Source organism: Scleropages formosus, chromosome 10 (genome assembly GCF_900964775.1).
Source record: "Scleropages formosus chromosome 10, fSclFor1.1, whole genome shotgun sequence".
Lineage (NCBI taxonomy): Eukaryota > Metazoa > Chordata > Actinopteri > Osteoglossiformes > Osteoglossidae > Scleropages > Scleropages formosus.
Genome location: NC_041815.1, coordinates 29766109 through 29793259, shown reverse-complemented (window position 1 = coordinate 29793259; position 27151 = coordinate 29766109). Strand labels below are relative to the sequence as shown.

General features: G+C 45.3%; 2 protein-coding genes across 10 annotated transcripts; one reads left to right on the top strand and one right to left on the bottom strand.

The window, feature by feature from the left end:
* The first annotated feature begins 4114 nt into the window (after positions 1-4114).
* ecel1 (endothelin converting enzyme-like 1) lies at positions 4115-16968 on the top strand. The gene is made up of 17 exons (XM_018748581.2): positions 4115-4939; positions 5585-5653; positions 5757-5867; positions 6435-6527; positions 7135-7259; positions 11809-12031; positions 12675-12773; positions 12876-12950; positions 13718-13821; positions 14076-14134; positions 14366-14417; positions 14769-14836; positions 14968-15092; positions 15183-15248; positions 16133-16228; positions 16678-16754; positions 16869-16968. The coding sequence occupies exons 1-17, from the start codon at positions 4115-4117 to the stop codon at positions 16966-16968; spliced, it is 2367 nt and encodes a 788-aa protein (XP_018604097.1).
* Positions 16969-17241: 273 nt separating this feature from the next.
* ccdc150 (coiled-coil domain containing 150) lies at positions 17242-25555 on the bottom strand. Of its 9 annotated transcripts, none has more exons than XM_018748384.2 (18): positions 24618-25555; positions 24297-24475; positions 24049-24117; positions 23748-23864; positions 23518-23647; positions 23365-23408; positions 23048-23119; positions 22757-22864; positions 22541-22650; positions 20936-21113; positions 20780-20848; positions 20625-20690; positions 20218-20363; positions 20051-20138; positions 19778-19969; positions 19629-19697; positions 19297-19378; positions 17428-17587 (listed from the first exon to the last, which is right to left on the bottom strand). In XM_018748384.2, the coding sequence occupies exons 1-18, from the start codon at positions 24952-24954 to the stop codon at positions 17505-17507; spliced, it is 2139 nt and encodes a 712-aa protein (XP_018603900.1). In that variant the 5' UTR covers positions 24955-25555; the 3' UTR covers positions 17428-17504. The 9 variants fall into 9 exon arrangements, 8 of the variants coding, with proteins under 8 accessions (XP_018603898.1, XP_018603897.1, XP_018603899.1 ...); XM_018748385.2 differs by having other exon boundaries at positions 19297-19369; XM_018748382.2 differs by lacking the exons at positions 19297-19378; positions 19629-19697 and having other exon boundaries at positions 17242-17587; positions 24618-25012; positions 25249-25555.
* Positions 25556-27151: the final 1596 nt, after the last annotated feature.

Here is a 27151-nt window from a genome sequence, read left to right as displayed (position 1 = left end):
AATATCCACACTGGTTTTATTTGTCCTCTTTTTTTAAATCATTATTTGGCTCGTTTTTATTTGTCCTGTTTTTGTTATCTTCATCTTGTGGTTTTACTTCACTCACTGTGGTTCTCGGCAATAGTGACACACCTCGGCTCGAGACTGCAGGTGGAGTGGAGCTGGGCTCGTGCCACCCATCCTGACAGCACCTCCGCTACCCTGCAACAATCGCTCGCGCTCTCTTTCTTTCACGCGTTCCGTCTCTCTTTCCCCCCTCCTTCGTTCTCTCTTTCTCTCTCTCTCTCCCTCACACACACACACGCGCACGCACGCACGCACACACGCGGGCAGTCAACTCCGTTTAGTGCTGTTGCGCGCGCCCAGATGCTCTTCGGCGCCGGGACCCGCGGCTCCTCGAGCGGCTTCCAGAGCGGTGAGTGACCGCGCGCGCCATCCCCCCGGCTCGCGCTCCCTCAGCGAGATGCTCTTTTCTCGAGACACATGAATCGTGATCTGCTCCGTGAACAAAAGCGATTACATTACCGAACCGTCGGTTTTAAATAAGAGGAGAAGTTTTCCTTCTGTAAGTTTTCCGAAACATTGATTTGAACCATTATTACGTCGTATTTCTGTCAGTTTATAATTTTGTTATTACCTGTACCGGTAAGAGACACCGTGTTTATTTCTCTGTGATGAGGACGGGTCGGGGGTCCAGGCAGGCAGGACGGTTCTGGCTCATTTTTCTGTCGTCAGGTTTTTACAAGTTTTTCGTTTTATTTCGACCTGTGTTTCTGTGATGAAGAGTCCGCGGTCCTGTTTCTGAACTGAACGCTCCTTTTCGGCCACTTGAACACGAGAACACCCGTTTTTCAAGTGATATTACACATCTGCAATGTGTTAAAAGTCCGAATGTAGAAAAATATTATAAGATGTTTTAACAGGTTTTCAAGAGTCGCTGTTTTTAATTGAGAAGTTTGACTCTTTATGTTTGAATTTATTGAGCTCATTCAGTGATCATAGAGCGGCTTATTTCCTTCACCTCCAGACCAAAAGCTCAGTGTGTCTGTGGTTGTGTGTGTTTGTAGTGAGAGTGTGTGCATGTGTGTGAGAAAAGGAGAGTGTGTACTGAGAGTGTTTGTTTTGTGACACGTGTTGACTGAATTGAATGCATATTAATGTGTTCATAACTACTTTCTAAAATTATAGAATGATATGATCTACTATATGCTGTGATATAGATTTTGTCTTTGTGATTTAAAGATTGTTGTGACTGGATAAGGAGATGGCGCAAGGAGGCAGGATGAAGAATTCGGGGGGTTTTGGGCTTCTTTTCTTAGAAGTGTTCATGTGTTTGTTTCTCTAATAAGTATTTTAAAATATTATCTCTTATTGTCCAGTGCCAGCATTCCGATAAATCAACCTCTACCCAGTCGAAACCTGCATTTACACTTATATCCACAGCACGGACATGCCCGCTCAAGACAGGAGTTCCATCTCACAGAGTGTGTGTATGTGTATGTGTGTGTGTGTGTTCATACAACACTGATCGACATAAAGGCCAAGTGGTCCATGCCCACTTTGATTGAGGATGATAAACCTATTTGTGGAACTGAACTCAAACTCAACAGTGAAAGCAAAGTATGTGCCCTCATTTCTGGAGCACAATGCAGCTTTAGAGTGGATAGAAATGAAATACATCTCAATTAATCGATCTGGTCTTGACACCCCAAGCACTTTACTTATTGATAGATTGATTAGCTAACTGATTAATGGCTTTATGTGTGAAAGACCAAGTAGAGTCAACAGGGATACAACAGTGGGTCGATGTCTACGTGTCTAAGGTAAATTTATCTGCTGGGTGACACATTCTGGGTGCACTGGTTGTAGTGTCTTATATTTCTGTATCTTTGGCATATGCATTCCCTTTGATGAGGATGAATTATGCCAAATTCTTGGCTGCAGGCAGATGCATTACAGTGGCCGTGGCTGTTTAGGTGGCTTATTAAGCCTGTACTCAGGAGGACAGAAAGGACGAGAAGTGCAGTGTGTTCTTACTAATAATGAACTTATATTCCATAGTGTTCCGACTGAAGTATGGAAGTTCACCTAACTGGTCACTGTGTTGAAAAAATTCTTGGTATCTCTGGGTAAACAGTCGATTTACATGTTTGAGCGAATGGGTGAAGGGGCGGGTAACAGGAGAGATGTGATGGATGATGAAGACCATGAAAGATGACATTCTCTGGAGGAACACCCGCCCTCCCCCTTACCACCCACCCCCCAAGGAGAGAGCCCACTCTGCTCTCAGAGCAGAGCAGGTGCACATTGTTCTGTTCATTTGCAAAACACCTTATGGAAGGTTTTCCTCTCTGCTATTTATTTTGCTGTTTCAAGCTCTGCAGTCTGGCTTCTGTTGCCCATACCTCTCTATAACCTCCTATCACATCTTCCTACTGTTTGAAGCACCCTGCTTTTTACCTTCTCTTCTACCTTGGTGTCTTGAAAACAGGGTGTCAGTAGTGTGATTTGACCTTTTGATTCAACTGATTTTATTTCCCTTCTGAAATTACTTTGTGTACTTCATTTTATGTTTGAGCGTATGAGTGTTGCAAACTGTCTTTCTTTGCTCCACTGTAGGTTTTGTGATGCTGCCCTGTCTATGTTCTATGTGGGATGTTTGACTGTGCTGGCATGTATCTTTGTATGATCCGTCGAGAGCTATGCTGGTCTGTGTTTCTCTTTGCTCTACTGAAGGTTTAACTGTTCTGGCTTGTGTCTCTGTGTGCTGTACTGTGGATCTTACTCTGATAGCTGTGTTTCAGTGTTTTTCACTAAAAAGCAACATGTTTCCTTTGGAAACATCTATTGGAACATACAAAGAATCATGGTTATGTGTATGTCAGGAAGACAAAAACCTGTATTAGCACTGATAGAAAAACTTCTCCAGTCAGCTAGATTCTTTCAGCTGAATTTATATCCCCCCCTTTCAAACTGAGGGTCTGTGTGAACTAGATTAGAGTTTTAATATACATTAATTTACAAAGTATCCAACTATGTGGAATTGTCAACATTTTGGTATAGAAGTACAGAATGACATTGCCCAGCCACAGTAATTTAGTTGTTAGAACTGCCACCTTCCTCCCAAGAGACCCAGGTTTAAATCCCACCCTCTGCTGTTGTGCCCGTGAGAAAGGTACTTATTCTAAATTGCTCAAGTAAAAAATTACCCAGCTGTAAGCATGGGTAAATCACTGTAAGTTACTTAACATTATACATCACTTTGGAGAAAAGTGTCAGCTAAACAAATAAAATGCAAATGTATGTCTAAATAATGTAACTAAAAACAAGTTGTATGTGCATCATGTTCAGCTGAGGAATTAACTATCATTCATTGTTCTGTTTTGGGAGTGTGCAAAATTGCAAAGGTTTGATATTCACTGGTTAGGAAAGGGTCAGAGCATCATGGCAGCAAGTTGACAAATTTACTCCACTTGTTTACTTCCATCCATTGTGTCTAGGAGGGGAATGATGCTGTGAGAGCTGGTTGTACAGACATCATGTCATCCAAGTATGACTGTGATTGCCCCTCCCCCATTCCACCATCCCATTTTCTACTTTACATCTTTCTATGCACCCAAGCCGCCCCCCCCCCCCCCGCACACACACTCGAGTCTTCTCTCCTGGATCAATAGAACTCATGAGTCACAGAAAGTCATCATCTTTTTCCTTGATGGATGAATGTCAGTAATCAACTATTTCAGGGCATCAAAAAAGAAAAAAACAAAGAACATTAAAAAACAATTCCTATCTCATTTTTCAGAATTTTAATCATGGATCTTGTTTCTGGTCTCCTCCCCAGCCCGCAAGACCAGGGATTGCCCATACAGAGAGAGGAAGAGAAAGACATCAGGGAGACCTTAGGCACTGACCAAAATCCAAGCTCAGTCTAAGGTGCACACTTAGAGAACTACTGTACACATTTGCACTGTCCAGGGGCTGCTCCTTAGTTGAAGCATCGTGACCTTGGCGAACCGGCAGTCCTGTGCCAGCTGTCAGAAAGCACGGGCGTATTTTGAAGAGAGGAAGATCTAAATATATTTTAAATCTCTGTTTCCATAGTGTGTTGGTCACCATGGAGAAGACATATTCCCTAACAGCACACTATGATGAGTTTCAGGAGGTGAAGTATGGAAGCCGGTATAGCAGTGGAACTTTGAGTAACGGACTCAGTCTGCACCTAGGAGGTGGCATTGAGGGAAGTGGGCGGGGACGGGGTGGGCGTGGCCGTGACCGTGACCAACCCAGTGGAGTGCCTCGTTGGAGTCGGCGTGAAGTCTGCCTTCTGTCAGGCTTGGTGTTTGCAGCTGGGCTGTGTGTAATTCTCGGCTCCATGCTGGTGTTGAAGTACCTGTCACTGGAGCAGGAGGGCCACTGTCGTCTGGACTGCCAGCGCAAGAAGGCCCTGCTGAAGGCCTCAAGATTCATCTCTGCCAACATTGACCCTACCATCAACCCTTGCACTGACTTTTACTCATTTGCTTGCGGTGGCTGGCTGCGGCGCCATGGCATCCCTGAGGACAAACTGAGCTATGGCATCATCACTGCCATTGGAGAACACAACGAGGAAAAGCTGCAGCACCTTCTGCAGCAGCCAGTGCGACGGCGTGAGCCAAACTCTGCTGAACGCAAGGTGAAGGATTTCTACCACTCCTGTATGGACATGCAGGAGATTGACCGGTTGGGCTCGGCACCCATGACCGAGGTAATCGAAAGCTGCGGGGGCTGGGACCTGTCTGGGGTGCCCCCTGGTGGAGCTGGCTGGGAGAGCAGTAATGCTCCCCAGAGGCCAGACTTTAATGAGCTCTTGTACCGGACCCAGGGAGTGTACAGCACGGCTGTCTTCTTCTCGCTCACAGTCAACGTGGATGACAAGAACTCATCACGTAATGCCATCCGGGTGAGAGCAATGAGGATGTGGGGAGTTTCAGTGTGTGTCTCTGTCTCATTGTGTGTACAATATATGTCTCACTGTGTATCTATCTCAGACTCCAGATATATTTGTCTCACTGTGTGTAGTCCAGTCTCATGTGTTTCTTTACCTCAGTTCATTCTGGGGTATGTGTGCATCTCTCTCAGTATGTGTATGCTTGTCTCTGACTCTCTCTGTGTCTATGTATCTAGGTGTGTCTCAGTTTATGTATTTCTGTCTCAGTGTGTGTCTATCTGTGTCTCTGTGTGAGAGGGATGATGGAGACTTAGCCCATCTCCTTGCAGCTCAGACACAGTCAGGCATCAGTGAGAATAATGGGGCGTGACAGAATCCGGCTGCTCCCCAAGACTCTGGCTGAAAAAACACTGAGATGAATGTGCCTGGGGTATCGGCAGGGACTCCCCTTCACCACCGATTATCATTAGAGCCCCCCCCCCACAGCCCACCCGCTCTCATCCACGCCAACTTTCAAAGTGACACCAAAGTTAGCACACAAACCCGCTAGGCTTTCTATTATAGCAGCTTAACAGGGGTGTGCGTTGGAGAGAGAGTGGGTAAGTGAGCGATGTGTGCACGATTCCTCCTGTCTGACTGTGTATATCTTGTATGTAGATTGACCAGGAGGGCTTGACATTACCTGAGAGAACTCTCTACCTTGGCCAGGATGAAGACAGTGTGAAGGTGCCATTCCTTTTCCTTTTTCCCTGTCTGAATGCTGTCCGATCATCTTCTCAAACACACCGCTGTCATGCTATGATGATATCACCACTCTTCCTTTTCTCAGATCCTAGCAGCTTACAAGGCCCTGATGGAGCGGCTGCTGAGCATGTTGGGAGCACACAATGCCACCCAGAAATCCCGTGAGATCCTTCAGTTGGAGACACGCTTAGCCAATGTGTGTGCTTTTCCATGCCACCTCTGGTGTCTGTCTTTTAAAGCAGAGCAGAAATTAGTACTATAGTAAAAATAAGAGATTTCCTTGCCATTACGTCCATTATGTGGTGTTAAGCAGTTTTCGGTGTCAGTGTATCTTTAAGAATGTACAGTTAAACAGTTCATACAGTTTCTGCCCATTAATATAAATACTTATTTTGCCATGTTAGGTATTGTAGTTTAGTAAGCCATTATCTTGTAAGTACTTCATTATGAGTAGACGACAGAAAAAAGAATGCAGTCTGTGTGTACATCTGTGTGTAACTGCGTGCACTGTGGTGAACAATCCTGGTGTTTTGTAGCCAGCTCGTCATTTCAGATTAGCAGTGGATCAAAGTCTTTATTTAATCTGATTCCCCTTTGTGTGTGTGTGTGAGAGAGAGTTTGTCTTCATTCATATTTGCCTTAGAGTCTGGCCTTTGTTTGAAGTCTCTTTCTCTTAGTCTATCTTTATGTCTCTATCAGTTCCATCTCTCTGCTACTCTGGTGTGTGGGCTGATAATCCTCTCTGCTTTAATGTCCAACCCAGATAACGGTGTCAGAGTTCGACGAGCAGAGGAAGGACATCAGCACCATGTACAACCGCCTCACCCTGCGCCAGCTGCAGCGCATCGCTCCCAGCGTGAGTCTCAAACATGCACACCACATACACACATGCTCGCTGCATGTGTACACACATGCGCTCAAACACACTTGCACACACATACCTATGTTCACAAAAGCACGGATATTCTCATTCTGATTCAGTCAGATATTTTGTTTTTGTGCTTATGGTAAGAGATTCTTATGGTATGGGGTCATTTTTGTATATGTGAGAGAAAAAGCTTGCCTATGTTGGAGGATTGCATGCTTGTTTCTTGTAGGGGTGCAGTCTGAGGGGTCGACGTAGGGGGCTGATGGGTAGGAGATTTGGCTCCAGCTCCGGCAACCATGGGGGGCTGATGGAGAAATTGGCACTGCTCAATCACTTTGAAATTGGCCCTGAGAACCTGGCAAGGAGGCCGACTTAGCACCAGCATGTGTGGGGGTGTGCAGCCACACTGGGGGTACTTCAGATGGCAGGTATGCAGGTTTTACAGAAGCTGTGGAATAGCCCCTGGCATAAGTAGAGCCTCACTAATGGAACTTAGTACAGCTGAAGTTACAAAATTATCTTGTACTTCACCCTCTTATCCTCTCCTTGTTCAGCTTTCTCCACTTTCTTCTGGTTGATCTCTATACCTCTTCAGATTCACTGGAAGCGCCTGCTGGACAGAATTTTCCAAGATAACTTCTCAGAAGATGAAGAGATTGTGGTCCTGGCCACTGATTACATGCAGAAGGTGTCTGAGATCATTAAGACTACCTCAAAAAGGTGAGGCCTGGGAGTGTTAAGGTGTGAAAAAAGTAAACGGTAGTGGTGACTGATACAAGGAGCATAGATAGAGAAGGATAGATGAAGGAAAAGGGGATAAATGAAGGAGAGAAGCCAACAGGGAAGTTGCAGAGGAGGCTCTGGGAGCGCTCCATTTAGCTCAGTTGATTGATATCGATCAGCAATGATCTCCTTGACCCCCTCCTGCTGCTTCACCAACACCCTGGGTCGAGTTATGGAGAGAGCGATAACACCAACACATACTGCAGTTAGGGCACACGATGCCTGACTTTATGTCTTGCTTATCTCTGCCTTTTCTTTTCCTCATTGCACCACTCTGCCCTTTGCTGTAAATAACAGCAGGACACTGGCCCCCTGCTCTCCATTTACCCATCTGCTTTGCTCTTTCACATTTTTACAGCTACATTCTGAAGGAGGAAATTGGTTGAAAGGAGAAACACAGAGACATTCACAGTAAGAGTGTGACATCTGTCTCAGCTCTGTCCCAAGAAAGACTTGAGATGTAATCTTCCATGCGCATGGCATTATCAGAGCTGTATTATCACAGTGAAGTTGTACCTCATTCAGTCCTTTTCATCTCAAGTGTGTCACATGACCTGGCCACCAGCGGGGGGCAGCATTCCTCTTATCCTCTTCGCAGCATCTTCCTCCTAGCACCAGCGTTAATAAGGCTGTCGCCCTCTGTGTGTGTATGTGTGTGCGTCTCAGTGCCCTGCTGTGTGGGACGCCCCGCTGATTTCATTACCTCTGTTTAATCAAAGGTTAGTGTCGCTGTTAGCGCTCCACGCCGGCTGCCAGTAGGCATCTGCCTTTGCCTCTGATTGTATCACTTCCTCAGTTGCCACCCCCCCACCCTGGGTGAACTGCTGTGCAGGACTAACGAGGCCTCCTTTGTTTACACTTTTCAGCATCTTGCCGTGACAGCAGTGCTCCCTCCTGTGCGCACACATATACACATACACAAAAGTCTTGGTTCAGCAGGATGGTTAGAGGATTTTTAAACAGAGTGGCTGTCTGATGAAACAGAAGTAAAGAAGTAAATTGCAGTGGTTTCATAAAAGAGCCCTTGTCCATTGTGGTGTGGTAGGGGTCCCTGCAGTGCTGCTGTCACTCATATTGTTGTTGTGGTTCTGTCCCACCAAATGAGACCTGGCTCTGTGTCACAACTGCTTTGGGATGTACTATGGCTCTGTCATCCTCTGCAGTGTTTTTCTGTCAGCTCCCAGTGTCCTGCTTGCATCTTCCACCAGTGATGTTTCTCTACCTCCCATGTAGCTGTCTACCACTATAGCTTGCATTCTGTTCAGCAACACCATCTCCTTATTTTCCAACATGTCCAGTAACCTCCACAGCCCCATTGTCTCGCTGTTTGTGAGTTACCCTTACTGCCCTGTGGGATACGGGTTCATGGAGGAGATAGAATTTGGAGTTTATGAGAACTGTCAGTGGGGGGCGCGGTGGCACAGTGGGTTGGACTGGGTCCTGCTCTCCGGTGGGTCTGGGGTTTGAGTCCCGCTTGGGGTGCCTTGCGACAGACTGGCGTCCCATCCTGGGTGTGTCCCCTCCCCATCCGGCCTTACGCCCTGTGTTACCGGGTAGGCTCCGGTTCCCTGCGACCCCACATGGGACAGGCGGTTCAGAAAATGTGTGTGTGTGTGTGAGAACTGTCATAGTGCTGTCACATTACCCGATGGAATACGATTGGAAGCAACAAATGATGTGTCCTTTGTGGTCTCTGCCAGTACACAGAAGTACTTTGTGTTTCTCTTGTCATCTCCTGCGGTGGCTGTAACTGTTGGAGTCTTTAGAGTTAAAGCACTGCTGAAGAAATGGTAACAAGGCTGAGCATCTGCAACTCATTTCACAAATCAGATATAGAAGTGAGCACTCACCCGGAAGCTGGAATGACCAAAACTTTCTGTTAACCAGCCATGGTGCATCCTCTTTGGTTGTGTTCAGTCCTGCTCTTCCAGTTCAGCTAGTTTATTTTGTGTTCATCTCACTCTTCTCTTCTATTTCCACTTGAATGTCTAGTGTTTATCTTGCATGCCAACCTGTTTGTTGTATGTCTCCCTAATTTTCTCTCTTCCATCTGAGCAGTCCAATTCTACACTACATGGACTTTGAAAATTACAATACACCTAATTCTAAAAATGGCTGTTCATCTTCAGTAAATAGCTGAAGAATTCAACAACTGCACAAATAATAATTTTTGACCTTTAACGTTGTCACAAACAGGGACGGGAGACAGGAGGTAGGGGTTTGGACCCAAGTGCGGGTACATTTATTTTGGTGCAGTCACAGGATCAGACAGAGAATGGAGGTTGGGGACAGGCGTGGGTCTCCCGAGGCATGGACGTCGTTTTCTAGGGCGAAGCAGATCTCAGTAACCAGGTGAGCAAGCAGGGGTCAGAAGCCAGGAGAATCAGGAATAGGGAATAGACCGCTGAATCACAAGCCAGGCAGGTCGGCATTGTAAGATTCCACAACCCTGTGTGGTGATGGCGCTCCCTTTATACCTAGTCATGCTGTTCAGCAGCAGGTGCGGTCGCTTGGCTTTGCTGATACTTGGCGTGGTGTAACGAATGTTAGCTGAGCAGTCCAGATCCCAACTAGGGCTCTGTACAACTACAGTTATTGTAGGGATTAAAGGTGGCAGGTCAATAGTAAAGTGAAAGTGGAATACTTGGAACTGCAAATATCTGTTCTTTTGGATAGCTGCAGATGTGCAATTGGCTTTTGGCTGCCATGTGAGAAACTGTAGCAAACAGTGGCACTAATTATTTGTGATTAAGTATTTGTTTTGTGGAAGAGCTGTAGCTTGTGGCTGGAGGATCTTGCCAGTTTATAAATGACAGTCAGTGATCCAGAGAGTGCAACGCCACAGATGAGTTCACCTCTATCATGCAACAAGGCTGTCTGTCTCTCTTTCTCTTTCTCTTTCTGTCTCTCTCTCTCTCTCTCTCTCTTTCTATTTTCCTTTGGTGATTGTTCACCAGGTTTGACATTCATAAGTTAAACAATAGCATCACCTGTGCCAATTCAGCACTTAGGTTAATAGCATGAATGATGTGGAGCTGAACACTCCACCAGTATGTCACAGCCAACATGAACATAATCTGCTCCGAGAAATCAGTTTGTTAGGTGAAATTCCTTAAGGCAAAAAATAAAATGAAAAGGAGAAATTTATAATCCATTTCTGGTTGCAAAATGTCACCAATTTCACACACAAAGTTGCACAAAAATAAAACAGTAAGTAATACAGTGGTTTATATTAACTGTAACTATAACTAGTAATTATTTCATTATAAGCTAGTTACCACCTGTGTAACACTGTGATGATGAATGCAACACTTAGATGTCTTTACTTCATCATTCCTGGGACCTGTGAATGCAGCTTACAGGTATATTCTTTAAACGCTCCTGTTATGCTGTTAAAGAGTTCATACAACACCTGAGTGTTCTCTAGAGCCATGGAATCCAACGACACGCCGTCAAAGCCAGGAGGTTTGACATTTCACATTTTTGCAACTTTTTTAATCATGCAAAGATGATTCAGACATACTGTCTAATTTAATTTTCCTTCACTAATATAAAGTATAAGTACATTACAAGCTGATTTCTGGTAGTTGTATGGATGTGTTTTGCAGCTGAGATGTGAGAGTGGTAGATAATTGACGGAACCTCATTGCTCGCTTGCTGGGATGCTAGTGGGGTGGGGGGTTGCGGAGCTGTGCACTGCTGATGGACGCAGTAATTCATGGCTCTTTTCTGAGGAGCAAAGCTGGCCTATCTGCGCTGCTCAGGCCGGCATGGCCCATTGGCTGCGCTCGCGAGAACATGGGGGCCAGACTGTTCTCAACTTCTGGACATAAATGTTCTTTTAGGCTTCGGTCCAGTTTCCCCATAATGTTTATATAAAAACGGCCCCACGGTTCACTCCCTGTTAACATTCTCGTTTATTACGCAGGCAAACATACAGCACATAGTCCCGTCACTTTTTTGGTGCTGCTAAAGATTTTTCTAACTGGAGAATAAAGGTTTAAATCTTTGTCTTCTGACTTTCAGACTCTGACTAAAATGACCAAATGACCTTGTATCCTGATGCAAAGAACCATTACACTCTTCCCAACATGCAATGCTGTCGCTGCGGTATTGTGCAGTGTGTCTGTCATTGTCTGCTTGTGATAGCTGCCCTGTAGCTGCTTGGTGGGCAATAACACTGTCAGGTCACCTGCAGCCCACATCATTGCCTTCTTCACTGTAAATTGTCAGAAGCTGTAGACCCTCCATGGCAGGTTCAAACTGTTGCACTGTTGAACCCTCGAACCTTGTTATGGGGCAGAGTCCAGAATTTGTTAGTCCACATTTCATAGACTGCCCATAGTTGCAAGATCAAAGCAACAGATCAGTGCCTGTTATCTTGCTGTATTTGGTTAGCACGTTTTAATTGTTTTCCTGTCAATAAGCAAAAAAAAATGAAAAAAGAATAAAAAATGAAAAGAAACAATCTTTTTGGTTGTTACAGGGTGTTACACAACTATATGCTGTGGCGGATCGTCGCGGCCCTCAGTGAGCACCTGTCAACAGCTTTCCGCAGCACCATCCACGAGTTCTCACGCGAGATCGACGGCACAGAACGACAGCTGGACCTGGGCCAGCTGTGCCTCAATCAGGCCAATAAGCACTTTGGCATGGCCCTGGGTGCACTCTTTGTTGAGGAGCACTTTTCCTCGCACAGCAAAGCCAAGGCAGGCCGTGTCCCTCGCTATACCCCTAATCATCAATTTCCCTCTGCTAGGAGCAATCTGAGATTGAGATTCCAAAAATGTTTTACTGTTATATAATGAAGCAGAAATTTTGCAAGTATATATAAGTTTTCACATTTAATTTGTTTCTTCTCTGTCCTAATTCAGCTGGTTTACTAGTATACTAGAAGACTGCTTAATTGGCATGACAAATTGACATTAACATTGTGAAAGCGTTTACATAAATATCAATTTGCACCCAGGATAAAGAAATGCAGTATTCCCCAGAAGAAGCCATTAGCAGTGTTACTGAGCCGTTAAATGGGTTAAACTGTGGCAGGCTGGTGTGTGTGATGCAGCCTGCACCCCCGCCCAGCCTGCAAGAGGCTTCTTTCCCAGGGACCCTGAGTCCAGGGCTCACCTCTCAGCTTTCTGTTCATTTTATTTTGTTGGGGGACAAATTCTTCTAATTGCAAAGATTTAGCAGTATTGTACTTTCAACACAACAAATCAAACACAATTACAGAAGAATAGACACACAAATAATTAAGTTTCAATTAACCAAGAAAACTTTAGGACCTTTACTGTGAACTCTTCCAATGACAGCATGTGTTAAATTCGACTGTCTGCTCTGATTTCCCCCTAGGTACAAGAGCTAGTGGAGGATATCAAGCATGCTCTGGATGTGCGCCTGCAGGAGCTGGACTGGATGGACACAGAGACCAAGGAAGCAGCAAGGTCCAAGGTGTGAAGTCCAGGGTAATGAGCAGGGCTGAGTTTCAGCCAGCTTGCTCAGGTTGTCTGTGGATTTCTAATTTTTAGTTTTTGCATATTCCCGTCCCCTTAGCTGAAACACATGATGGTAATGACGGGCTACCCAGACTTCCTGCTGAACCCGGAGCTCACAGACCAGGAGTACGGGGTGAGTCACACCATTTAACAGCATAATGTCTACCTGAGAACAGCTTGTAAATTCTCCTAAATTATAACTAAAAATTACCATTAATTTAATGAGAAAGTATCACTAAGTAATTCTGAGCTCAAAAATGTATGTTTTTTTCATGCAAATATGCTAAATTATCACCTGATTATATAAACAAGGACAAATTTACTTCATTATTGAGGGCTGGTTATTATAACCCAACAAGGCAGTTGACTTAGTGGAAGTCATAAAGCTCATAACCTGCCTTTATTGAGTTTTGTTATGCAGTGTGATTTGCATGAAAATAATAATGACTGTGAATATTAACAAAAAGCAGAGGCATAATAAGCTAATGAATATTTAAGTTAAGGTTAAGTTAAAATAAAAAGACACAAGACAACTTACAGGTGAGTTAAGCTTGGTTACAGGATGCTTATGCATTGAGACAAGAGAAAGGTGCATGTGGTAACTGTTGTCACTTTGTCTGTTCCTCCACATCAGGAATGAGTGCAGTTTTAAATTAGAAGTTTTTCGCCCTTAAGGATATTTTTGTAACTGTAGGGAAAGTGGCTCATAAACTGAATTTAAGGCATACATGTCACTTTCTTACAGAAATAAATTCTTATATGCTGGGGAAAGGCTGTATTTCTGTGTTGATCCTTCTCTCCTCTGAACAGCACTGCCTTATTCCATCTACTCTAATCCTTGCACTCACTCTCTACTTCTTGCACCTCCCCTTACCTCCTCTCATGTTGCCCCACCCTCAGTTTGGTGTGAACGAGAAGACATACTTCAAAAACATCCTCAGCAGCATCAAGTTTAACATCAAGTTGTCTGTAAAGAAGATTCACAAGGAGGTGGACAAAACAGCGTGAGTGCTGGACAGTGCCAACACCCTGACCACAGCACACATTCCACCCCCTGCAGCCAGAGGCTCCTGTAGGGAGGATGTGTCCAGTGTGCATGTCCATTGAGCAGGTCTTTTGTATGATTCTTAGTTATGTTTCAGCAGCTGAGGTCCACTGATGGTGGCATCTGTAAAGTGCAACTTCATAAAAACTAGTCTTTCTGTAGTTTTGCTTATTGTGTGTGTTAATTTGTGTCTGTGTGCATGTATGTCTGCAGATGGCTGCTACCTCCTCAAGCTTTGAATGCCTATTATCTTCCAAACAAGAATCAAATGGGTGAGTGAATCCCTGTTACAGTAGGCGTGTACAGCCACACACACACACGCTCACTCATAAATATACACAAGGTGTTTGATCCTTTCGAAGTTTTTATGTCCTGTGTCTGAATTAAATTGAGCAGGAAAATCAATGAAGTTACACTACTGCCAATTGAGGACAGAGACGCAGAGCCAAAAGCAATGTTTTCACCCTCCTTTCCCTGTCTGATTCTCCATCAAATCTCTACAGTTTTCCCAGCTGGGATCCTGCAGCCTACACTTTACGACCCCCAGTTTCCACAGTGAGTATTACGCGCGCGCACACACACACACACACACACACACACACACCTATCCCTGGTGAAAAACCTAATGCCATTCACTGTTAAAATTATCCTGGCTTCTAGTTTCTGTAACGCTGCCTTTGTAGCTTCCCTAACGTTTTTTTTTTTAAGTTCTTTGTATGCACACACTTCACATACCTCTCATACATTGTTCTCTACTGCCATTGTTTGCTGCACGTCATACTGCAGGTCATTCACAGCTTTATAAACAAATTTGCTGTTTGGAACAGTTCCTCTAGCAACTTATGAATTATGAAAACTTAAGCAATAGCTGTAGTTACAGAAATAACATTCTGTTTCTCTTTGCAGATCCCTGAACTATGGAGGAATTGGAGCAATCATTGGGCACGAGCTGACTCATGGCTATGACGACTGGGGTCAGGGACAGTGGCCACTGGCCTGAACACTCACAAGAAGTGATTTACATAAAATGACTTTGTTCAAGTGTTCTCACCGCCGAGGTGACACTGACGCTTAATTATATATCTAATCTGACATGAAACTTTAGGAGGGCAGTATGATCGTCATGGCAACTTGAAGCAGTGGTGGACAGAGGAATCATACAGAAAGTTTCAGAAGAAAGCTGAGTGCATCATCAAACTCTACGACAATTTCACTGTTTACAATCAGAAGGTAATAAAGCACATGTCTACACATCCACATACACACACACACACCACCACTTCACCCTGTTAAATTCACACACAAATGTTATCTCTGCAGGTGAATGGACGCCTGACTCTTGGAGAGAACATTGCAGACATGGGAGGCTTAAAGCTGTCCTACTATGTGAGTCTCTATGTGATTCAGCAGAAATAATTCTTATGAAGTGCTCAATCCCAAAGAGATTCGGAGCAAATACACAGGATTGCAAATAAAGCAAAAGAAAAACCTTAACATTTAGATTAATATTTATTGATTAAGCCAATGATTTTCATCAATGCAACGTACAGTGAATACTCTGTAGTATTTAGCTGACAGCTTTCTCGTCCAAGGTGACTTGCAGTATTAGACACATTACAGTATACTATCTACAGTCAATCTTCATCGATACTCTGTAACATACAAAATTTGAGTATGAGAGATACTAAACCAAATGCAATGAAGAAGGGAATAAAAACAAATAACTTATTATAATCTTCAATAAATATGATATACTATTAGTGTCATCAAAAATTTCCATGATGACGAAAAGTTACCTAGCAGGCAATGGAGGAGAGGAAAATAAAAACTCCAGACTGACATTAAACTAGAGATAATAAAATTCTGGTGGGCTGTGGTCTAGTAGCACATAAATTGGAGTGACCTAGGCTTTTTGGCCAGTCACTACCCCACCAGGGGAATCAGTGTACTTATTTTGATTTAGAGTAGGTAATTGTAAAGGACTTGGTCATTCATTCCCCGAAATCTCTAAAGCTGTCAAAACGAAATTCCAAAAGGCTGCCCTGTCACATTCTATGATGCGCATTCTGGCATTTCAGGTTGGTGGTGGCTCGCGGTGCCAAGATAGGATACTAATGGATTATGATCAGAAAATGGAAAAGGAATAGCTACCACCAACATGATAATTAAGGCAGACTGCTAATGCAGGTTTATTGTTGCATCGAACTACAAACTACTGTCTTTCTTTTTGCAGTGCTCATATTTATGTCTCATGACTCTCCAAAACCCAGGCATACCAGAAGTGGATCAGGGACCACGGTCCAGAACAGCCCCTTCCTGGACTCAAGCACACCCATGAACAGCTGCTCTTCATTGCTTTTGCGCAGGTACTGAACTTTCAACACACACTGTCTGCCCACAAACACGCCCCTATCCCCCTATCCCCCGGCCAATCAGTAAATACTTTTATTGGATTTTTGTCCTCAAATGTACTCATAGCCTATTACCCAGTTTTTACATTTCCACCTGAGATCGTGACATGAGGGGCAAACACAAGCAAACTGCTCCTCCTCTGTACACACTGAGAGCCACCTGCATTGTGTGCAGTTCCCACTGTTGCCTGAACATACCCAGGTGAACACAGATGGCTAGTGTGGTACAGTGGAGATCTGAACCCAGATTCCAACTGAAAAGCTGCTGGGGAGGCCATAGCCACTTATTCTGAATAGATATCAAACTCCACATTAAACACATTTCACATTAACTCTCACTTCACCACTCGGAGCTTCCTCTGCTGTTCTGTCCTCTTTCACAACTGACTTCTGTTTCCCAATAGAACTGGTGTATGAAGAGAAGATCCCAGTCAATTTACCTGCAGCTTCTTACAGACAAACACGCACCCGAGCACTACAGGTAGTCAAATGTCATGCTTAAAATACTATAACCAGACATTGTGCACTGTTTCAGTTCCACTTCTCTGACTGTGATAGTCTGCAATGCGCTTTCTGTTTCCCCTGCCTCCTGTAGGGTCATTGGCAGCGTGTCACAGTTTGATGAGTTTGGCCGCGCATTCCACTGTCCCAGAGGGTCCCCCATGCACCCCATCAACAAGTGCTCTGTATGGTGAATGCTGACTTTCGACCCTCTTTCTGGACCAAATTCTGACTGACCATTTTGTGCTTTGCTCCTCTTTGTTCTTCATCATTCACTTTCTTGCAATGTGTCCGAGGTCTGGCCTGTGTTTATGTATTTCACCTAATCTGCATAACTGTAGACCAGATAAAATTAGTAAAATTTTGCGAAACAGTGTTAAAAAACATTCTCTCATTCTACAGAATGACAGCTTACTTTTGCGTAAAATGTTCTCATTACTGAATTAGAAATTGGTTTATTCATGCAGTGTTTAAACGTACCTTTTCATTTTAAGTATGTTAGAAAGCCTGGTTTTATATAGATAATATGATTTATTGAGTTTATTTTTTTGTCACTGTACATGTTGCATACATATGGTATAAATTTTCACATTTCTCATTCTGGGGCTGGGATGTGACAAATGAGTTCCCATGTTGACAAATCACAATAAAGCAAATGCTGTAACTTTCGCTGCCAGGGATACAGCAGGTTCTGATTAGGCAGCTCAGGAACAAGTGCCCAGCTGCAGCCTCAGAAGGGTATTCCAGAGCTGGCTCTGGGCTGGACTCTGGGACTGGGACTGGTCCAGCACTCGGACCGGTCTGGGACAGGACCTGAAACACAGTGACCCACATGTCACTGTTGGCTCCAGCTATGTGAGAGACTTGGCTACACTGCCCTCTGGTGGCCCAACCCGTACATCACTGGGCTTATGCATGTACTGGAGGGCATAAACACGTCTCTAAGTGTGTGTGTCTCTAAATGCAAAAAATGTGAGTGAATTGTGTTTCTAAACAGTAGATGATGATTTGGGACTGAGATCCAGTTTATCAGAATTGTTTGTGCATTATGGTATGCAGATGTTTCCACTTTGTGGTCATTCAATATTACAGGTTTATTTGTTGGCTGTCTGTTTTGGGGGCAGGGCACTGGCCTGGCTGTCAGCACATACCCCACTATGTAGCTTGCAGAGGTGTTAGAAAGGTGTGTTGTGAGCCACAGTCCCCCACCCCCCTTTCATAAATAACTTGTTGTTTGTCTATATCTGTGATCCTGTGTTTTTTCTGAATTTAGATGCTTAGAGCAATTCTTGATTTGATCTTAGACATTTTGTGTTCCAAAAAGATGTCTATATATTATTATAAACAGTTTATCACTCATATTCTGTCTGATAAGAGAATCATAAATTTATACAAAAATATTAAAATATTTAATTTTGTACAAAGTTATTCATTCACAAAAAACTGTTTCTTTATATCAACATAAACGTATAAAACAACTAGAATTGTTACTACGACAAAGCATGTTAACACAAGATTCCCTGTAAGAGACTTTGAGAACATTGAACTACATTACGCAGAGCTCTCAGCAATGCTGCTAACAAATATGTCTTGTTGTTCTGTCTTTCAAATAAATACAGAGAGTCACTGTGCATCCGTTTTGTCAGTGTGTCCGTGTGTGCTTGCACAGGATGTTGAGAGATCAGTTCACGCACATCCCTCGTTCCCAGCTACTGGTCTGCTAGTGTGTCTCAACCCAGGTTGGTCTGTCAGGTCTTCAGTCCACATGTTCATGTTCCAGAGCTTTTTAGATATGGTGTCCCAGATGTCCTACCAGAGAACCCAGTCCTGCTCCTACTGCTGCTCTGAGTCTGAACCAGGACACAAGGAGGCCTCAGCTGACAGCTCTACAGCTCATACAGCGCTGGATACGCACCAGGAGTGAAACACAGCAAGGCAGTGAACACTTGGATTTGACAACCAAAACAGGAGTTGGTAAAAACCAAGTATGGCTTCCCAGAACTCACTGACATGCTGCTCATGCTGAATCCCAGGTAACTACCATACATACAGACAAGAACATGGTTAATGTGCCAGACAACAGCACTGAAATCTCACGGTGCATCTCTGGGAACTGATTTGGTGGGAAAATTCCCTGCTCATTTACTACCAACACATTCAATCAATCGCCACCTTTCCAGTCCAATTACATTACACTGAATATGATAATATAACTAGACCTTAATAAGAAATACCTACTTTATTGCTTTGCAGTTGTGTTTAATTGATTATCTCTGTTCAGATTCATTGATGTCAGGTGAGGAATATGGAAGCAGAGAGGCAGTGAGATAGAAAGGGAGCAGGAGAAGTGTATAATGACACGAATGGAACAGCTGATCTAGTGAAGCTCAAGGTCGGCCTCTCAAATGGTCTCCTTTCTGTCCAGCTGCCTGAGGGTCCCGTCCAACTTCCACAAAGATGTCCACAGTGTCACACACTTAGCCAAGAAAGGGCACCTGGCTCCCTTCATCAGTCACACTCACCAAGCACCTGTCCTGAAGTTTCCAGAAATGCTCTCTCTCCCTGCAGTGCCCCCTGCTGACTGGCTGATAGCACCTGCAGCCCCTGCCAGAGAGACAGCTCTTTGCTTGGGAATGTCTTGACCAGCTGAGACTCTACAAGAAATGGGTCTCTTGATCTAATAACTAAAAGTATATACTTTGCTCATTTTGTACTTTGGTGTCTAAACGATACATGTTTTATTTGTTTTCAAACATGTTGTGGTGTTGGTATGTTTGCACCAAAACAATTTCAGCATTTAGCTTTGAAACTTCAACTGCCCTCATCCTCCAGCCCAGGTCTTTAGACTTTCTACCTGTCCATAATTATGTTTCTGATATTCACTCATAACCTTCTCTCGATCCTTCAGTTCAGCCTCCAGGTCCTGGAGGAGTAAAGGAGTCAGACACTTACTGAATGTGTTAGAAATTCAGTGAGGGAGTCAGTGAGACAGGACACAGTTACCTTCACCCTCTGGGTGCTCCACAGCTCTGCTTTACTGCCCAGGTGCTGTTTCAGCTGGCTCTTCTGCTCTGCAATTCGGGCTTTCTGCTTAGACACCACCTTCTCCAGCTCATACACCTTCTCCCTCAACTTTCGATTTTCCACAGACAGGTTATCAGATGTGTGCAACGCGTTCTCCAGAGCCTTCTTCACCTGCACAGGGAATGGACAGCCAGGGTTCTGTACATGACCATGTATAGCATCACAGTGGACATGTGTACAGAGCAACTGTACCTCAGCCACCTTCTGTGTAGCTCTTCTCCTTAAATCCCTTTCTTTCTTTAGCTCTGCCTTCAGACCTGTTCTCTCAGCTGTGTCACCTCTGCCCTGACCAAACACACAAGTCAGATGCTCCAGGATCACCCAGAGACAGGATGCCCAGAGTACAAATAAAGACACACCTCTCCATGAGGTCCTGCTGATCTTCTTGAGCCTGACACAGCCTGCCTTGCAGCTTGCTGTAAGCCAGCAGTGCCTGCTCCAAGCTTTGGGCCAGCTTTTTGTTGTCCTCCCCAGCTAGCTCCAGGGCCATGTGCAAGGCCTCCACCTGATGGATGAAACTGTTACAGGTGGCTTCCCAGTACCAGCCAGAAGCCATCCGGTCTCAGACCCCAGGGCCACATCCATGACGACTTCACACGAACAGACAGAAGAGGCGTGTGACGTTTACTGCAAGACACCTACACAGCGTATAACACCTCACAGTACATTCATTCATTTAGCAGACGCTTTTCCCCAAGGTGACATACAGCTCAGAGCAAGCAAAACTCTATTTCACCAACACTTTTCTCTGTAAATGATCGCTTACCTGGTCTACCTCAGGCAGCGTCGCCACGAGCACCTTGTTCTTCTCTTCCAGCATTCCCACCTTTAACTGAAAATCACATGGAAACAGTTTGTGCCATAATTCAGATAAGACTGTGGAGGGCTGAGCGACCTGGGCAAGACCAAGATTCACACTACCTTCACCTCGGTTAACCGTGCCTCCAGGGAACTGCGCTCTGCCTCCAGCTTGCTGATGGAGACACAGGCCTGCAGCACGAGCAAGAGGTATCCATCGGGCAAACTGCGCATGACACACTCTCGCAGTTCCACAACCTCAAATGCAATCAGAGTTACCTCGGCTTGCGTGCTCTCCTTCTCTCTTTTCAGGGTCTCTCCCTGCACCACCGCAGCGTTCAGCTCCCCCTGCAGCATGTCAACGGTTCGCTCCAAGAGCTCCCTCTGAGTGACGGTGTTGGCCAGGGCCGCTATGGAGCTGCGCTGCAGCTCGGCATGCTCAGCCTGTAGACTGCGCCTGCGGGGACACGGATTACTGGATACGCTGGGACACAGACACCAGGACTTTATGAGGAACAATTAAAGGTGGCCACTTTGCTGACCGTAAAAAACCATTTAAAATTTTTATAGCCTTTTTATCAGCATGCAGCAGGGGGTGCGGTGGCGCAGTGGGTTGAACCACAGTCCTGCTCTCCGGTGGGTCTGGGGTTCGAGTCCCGCTTGGGGTGCCTTGCGACGGACTGGCGTCCCGTCCTGGGTGTGTCCCCTCCCCCTCCAGCCTTACGCCCTGTGTTGCCGGGTAGGCTCCGGTTCCCCGTGACCCCGTACGGGACAAGCGGTTCTGAAAATGTGTGTGTGTGTGTATCAGCATGCACATTTGTGTTTTCAGTCTTTCACTAACTAAAGACATGTGCTGCTTTTAAACTGAGGATTCAGGCTAATTAAATTTTGACTGAGAATTAAGCCATTAAATTATGTTAATATTATGGTGTTATTGCAGAATGTTCTATGGAAAAACACAATGGATAAAAAGTACTATAGTTTTTAACAGAAAAGTAATAAAATATTATGTGCATTATTCATTAATGTATACAGGTAAATAATGAATTATTTTTTTGACTACTACTACTGTATGTATTTTATTTGCACATCTTTATTTATCCTAAATTGCTCAAGTAAAGCCGGGGGTGCGGTGGCGCGGTGGCGCAGTGGGTTGGACCACAGTCCTGCCTTCGAGTCCCGCTTGGGGTGCCTTGCGACGGACTGGCGTCCCGTCCTGGGTGTGTCCCCTCCCCCTCCGGCCTTACGCCCTGTGTTACCGGCTAGGCTCTGGTTCCCCGTGACCCCGTATGGGACAAGCGGTTCTGAAAATGTGTGTGTGTGTGCTCAAGTAAAAAGTATCCAGCTGAATAAATGGTTAAATAGTTATAGGTAGCTTAACAAAAATCAGATAAATGTATTAAAGAGCATTTTTAGCACAAACAGTATTACAAATTTTGCTAACATTTGCAATGCAATGGGTATTTCCCATTTACCACCTTTAAAAGGCTAAAGAATCCTCAAATAACACCTTCAGTTTAACATACAGCTCAGCAGCTCGATAAAATCTAATGAATTACAAGATCAATACCAACACAAACAGCATGAACAGGGTGAGTGACGCTGTGCACTAACTTAAAATGCCATGCAATTCACAGATAGCTAAATGTGGTGGTTTTGCAGTTTGAACTATTTTCTCACAGTAAAGATGGAGAGAGAAAAGGGACAGCACAGGGGTGAGGGAGAGAGGCAGGAGGCAAGATCAGCAGAGGCGCAAGTGAAGAAAGTGACCGGAGGATCACAGACGGCAACAGCCGAGGAACAGAACACGTATTGGGCGCACGCTGGCCTGTGTCACATTATCTCCTCACGCCGTTTTTGAGCCGGGAAACTCGAGTGACTCACAATGCTTCCTGCAGACTGAGTTTCTCCGATTGTGCCTTCTTCATTTCTGCCTGGATGCTGCGCCGTGCAGCATCAAAAAGCAGGTCCTGCTCACGCAAGTGCTGCTCCACCTGTGGGGACCAACACACTCACTTTATCCTCAAGGTGCACCCTCACCCTGAGCAACCTGAGCAGTCATTGGGTTTTCCTGCTGGGGGTCAGTAATCAGCGAAGCACCTTAAGGCTCGCCTGGTGCTCGGTCTGGAGCTGAACGTTCTCCATCATCGTGGAACGCAGAGCAGTGCTCAGCTCAGCGCACTGCATCTCCAGCTGGGCTTTCAGCGCCTGGACAAAATAGTGGGACAACGACAGTCATGATGACATCACACCAAACAAATGACATCATCATATGGCACCAACCTGGTTAGCAATGAAACAAAGAGTCAGGTCACATGACACATTTCTTTCTTGTTACTCTTTAGTTTGTGTAGCTTAGGAAGCTGAGCAGAACCTTCTGGAGCTCTTCACCTGAGTTTTGTGGGCCGAAGCCCTCAGGTCCTCACCGTCCTTCAGCATCCTGCCATTCTCCTGGAGCAGCTCCTGGGGAGCAACACAGGTAGCCGGAGTACAAGAAGCTTCACACAGGCACACACAGTCACACACCGACAAATGCAAAATATGCGCAATCATAGCTCAGAAGAGAATGCCACACTTTACCCAGGAAGTGAAAACACTTTGATAACTACATCTGCAGCACAAAGAAGCATACAGTGCATGCTACGAACTGTTTTTTTTCTCTCACACACACGCATACACACTAGTGAGATGCATGCTAGAGGTCTTACTTTTAATTCTCCAGTCAACTGGGAAATCAGGGATTCTTTTATATCTGAAAAAAAGCATGAATTTTTTTAAAGGGGTCTGTTGACTGTTGACCCCTCATGTTGTGCTTCAACAAAAAGAGACAAAGGCCTTTCTAAGACGGCCGCGCTCCTGACCTGCTTGCTGTTGGAGCTGCTGGCACTGCTCCTCGAGCCGCTGTGCTCGTGCCACCTCTTTGTGCCACTGCCATTCTGCTTCCCGTTTCTTATGGCGCACGGTGCGGCAGTCTGCTTGCAGCAGCTCCCTCTGTAAGAGGAACATGGGACCAAAAGTGGCAAGTGCCCACCTTTAATCCCTCCTTCTACTGCTGCCGGTGTATCCAGAACCCCTCTGCTATCTCTCCCACCTGTCTTCTCTCATTCTCGATCATTTTCTCCATCCTCCGAATCCTCTGCAACAATGCACCCTGTGACCGTTTCAGTTCTGAGTTGCGGGAAGCCTCTTGAGACAACAGCTCGTTCAGCTGAGGACCACGGAGGCAGAGAGGAAAACAGAGGCCCAGAGGATCAAAACAGAGTGGACCTTACATGGGCTGACCGCTGCAAACCTGACCGACCAATCAATTGTTCTACAGTTCCAGAGTCTGCCAGAGGAATCTACTAAAGGTCTCACAGGTCCAAACCCAGAGCCACAGAGGAGCCCCTCACCTCCAGCAGTTTCCCATTCATCTGCAACTTAACCTCCTTCAGCTCCTCAGCTTCCAGGGCCACATCCACCTATGCAGGTAAACAGGTAGCACTGCACTTGAGATGTATTAATGTTAACATTAATAATAACATATTGATCTTTTACATAGCACACAGATGTGAACATGAGTGTGCTTTAGTGCAGGTACAGCTAGCGGTTGCCTCCATTAGCCTAGTAACCATATCCCGGACTCCTCACTGCAGATCACCTTGGAGGTGGCGGCTGCCTCCAGGGCCTCCTCCAGCTGCTTCACCTTCTCCAGGGCTTCTGTTCTGTCCTGGCAGGCTCGATGCAGGCGGTCTTGAAGCCGTGTTGCCTCCTTCCTCGCTGCCTGTCGCTCCTCCTCACTCTCCCGTTGCAGGACTGAGAGCTGCTCCATCAGAGAGGCTGCGACAGGCACAGTAGTGGAAGGACAGTGTGTCACAGAGAGAACCCCATGATGTCCAAGGGATCTTTTGACCTCCCGACTCGCCAACAGCCAGGTGTGGTGAGGAACAAGGAGTCAGATGCAGTGCCATGAATCCCTCACCAGAGTGAGTGGAGCTGAGCTCTTTCTCTGCCTCCAGGCGGAAAGTACTGAGTTTCAGAGTCTGCATGAGGCTCTCCAGTCGACAGACCCGGCTCACTAGCGCCTCACAGCTGCACCTCTCAAGGACATGGCCAGCGTGAGCGGGAGTGACGGGTGGAGGATGCTGTACTGATCCCAGGGTTTCCGGGAGCTGCCTGCACGGGACCCCCAACGATTCCATGCCCCGAACGAGCTCATCCGCCTGCTCTTCGGCCATCCGGAGGCGCTGCTGAAGCACGGACAGGGTCTCCGGAGGGGTGACTCCCACCTGCAGGGGCCGGATCACTGCTCGGGACATTGCTGGGGTTCAAGAGAGGGGTCAGCCACAGCGCCTGCTGAGAAGTGAGTTCCCTCTCCTCGGAAAACATTGTTTCGAAACAGAGGATCATGTTAATGACATAAACACTGAGGCTGGACTCCGTTTTGATCCATATTCTGTATCGACATAGAGAACATTAGTGAGATAAGACATTATCCCAGCGTGTTTAGAAGAACGCCATGTCTTCAGGTATCAGAGGTGCCTTATGTATTACTAGTTTTCCACACTGTAACAACACCCTGTACCTATAGCAGTCAGTGAATTCAGACAAACCTCAGACATGAATGGTCACGCATCTTAATAAGTTTGTTTAGTTGTGTCCCCTTTGATAAAGTCTTTCATCTCCACGTGAGATGTTCAGGGAGGCCATAGTGAGAGGTGTACATATGGCAGTCAGCCATACAGCTCATGGTAGCCATGTAGCTAGTAGAGCTCTTTTCTCTCCGTGGTCATTTCCTGCAAATCACAAACTCCCCGTTTCTTTGAGTTATTTAATAGTAGCAGTTACACTCAGATGCTGCAGTCAGATATTCACCACATGTTCTGTGTAGAAGGTCTTACCTCGCACACTAAAGCTCCAGTTACAGCAGTTCCTGGTGGAAGTTTCTATGGCAACGGATCTCCAGTTACATCACTTCCTGTTGGAAGAGTTTCTATGGAAATGAACTTCAGATTAAAGCTCTTCCTGGGTGAACTGGCTAATGCACATTGATTCATAAATTCAGTGTTTAATACAGGGTCATTTATACTAAATAATTTAAGAAAAGTTTGTTGTCATAACAACCAATTCTTGACTCCACCCATCAGATCCCTTATGTGACCAGTCACCTTGTCTTCATTGTTTCCATCACTGTGGCACACCATCAACACGCCATCATACACCACACAAACACCATACAAGCACCATACAAGCACTTCTGCCACCTTTACAGAGGCACTGTATTGTACTCTTTATTTCCCTTCCCTATACATATTACCATTACTTGCTGCTAAACTTATTAAATCACTATTATATTGACCTGAACGTTACAGTATATCCTTTAAATGGACCAACCGACTCGTACTCCGTTACAGCAGAGCCGTTTTCAAAACAGTGAACCCAACGCCACTCCATGACAGAGGGGCTGCCGACCTCCTGTTTTTACACTACACGGTACTTTGTCACCAGAGAATGATGAGAATAGTTAAACTTTTATAGACCTTTGACAGGTATTTACTATTTATTGCCCTTAGCGCATGCTCTGATTAATGGTGCTGTACATTACTCTGTATCATATAGCTCTATCTTGTCAGTTATCTGTGCTACATCAGATAAATCTGCTCACTTTTCCCAACTGACTTTTCCACCACTAAATCAGGCTCTACGGGTGACTTTACCCACATCTCCAAGCTCACAGCTGCTCCACTGGATCCCATCTTTAACACTGCCATGTTTAATCTGCGGTTCTTTTGCTGTTTTTTTTTAATTTAATTAGTTGTTTCCACACTCATTTGTTCACCTAACATAGTCTTTTTTTCACACAAAAGCTTGTTTAAATCTTGAATGTGCTGTACCTGCATTGTGAACATCAGTGTGTGATCAGGCCTTCCATGTATGAACTAAGGAACTGAGGATGGAACAATATCATGACCGTAACATCCTGACAGTACATACCGTACATCTAAAGTCATGTGACACAGAACACAAGAGATGTTACTGTAAATATTTATTCAAACAAAAATAAGTTACCATGCAGAAACCATGTGTGGAAAAAATAAGGGCACCTGTGGGTAATTTTAGAACTGAAAGAGGGTGTACTTTCTTTTTCACATCACCCCATATACTGTATAGGGTGCCTTGCGGCGGACTGGCGTCCCGTCCTGGGTGTGTCCCCTTCCCCCTCCGGCCTTACGCCCTGTGTTGCCGGGTAGGCTCCGGTTCCCCGTGACCCCGTAAGGGACAAGCGGTTCTGAAAATGTGTGTGTGTGTGTGTAGTCGGTAACAACTTGGGGGATTCATGGTATTATGATCCTCATGTCACATTCCTTGTCTTCCATGTAAAAGTCTGAGCTATGACTTAGTAGTTGGAGCAGCTTCCTTCTATTCAGCGGACAAGGTTCAAATCCCCACTATAGTGCCCTCGAGCAAGGTACTTATCCTGAATGGGTACAGTAAAAAGTACCAAACTGGGTAAAT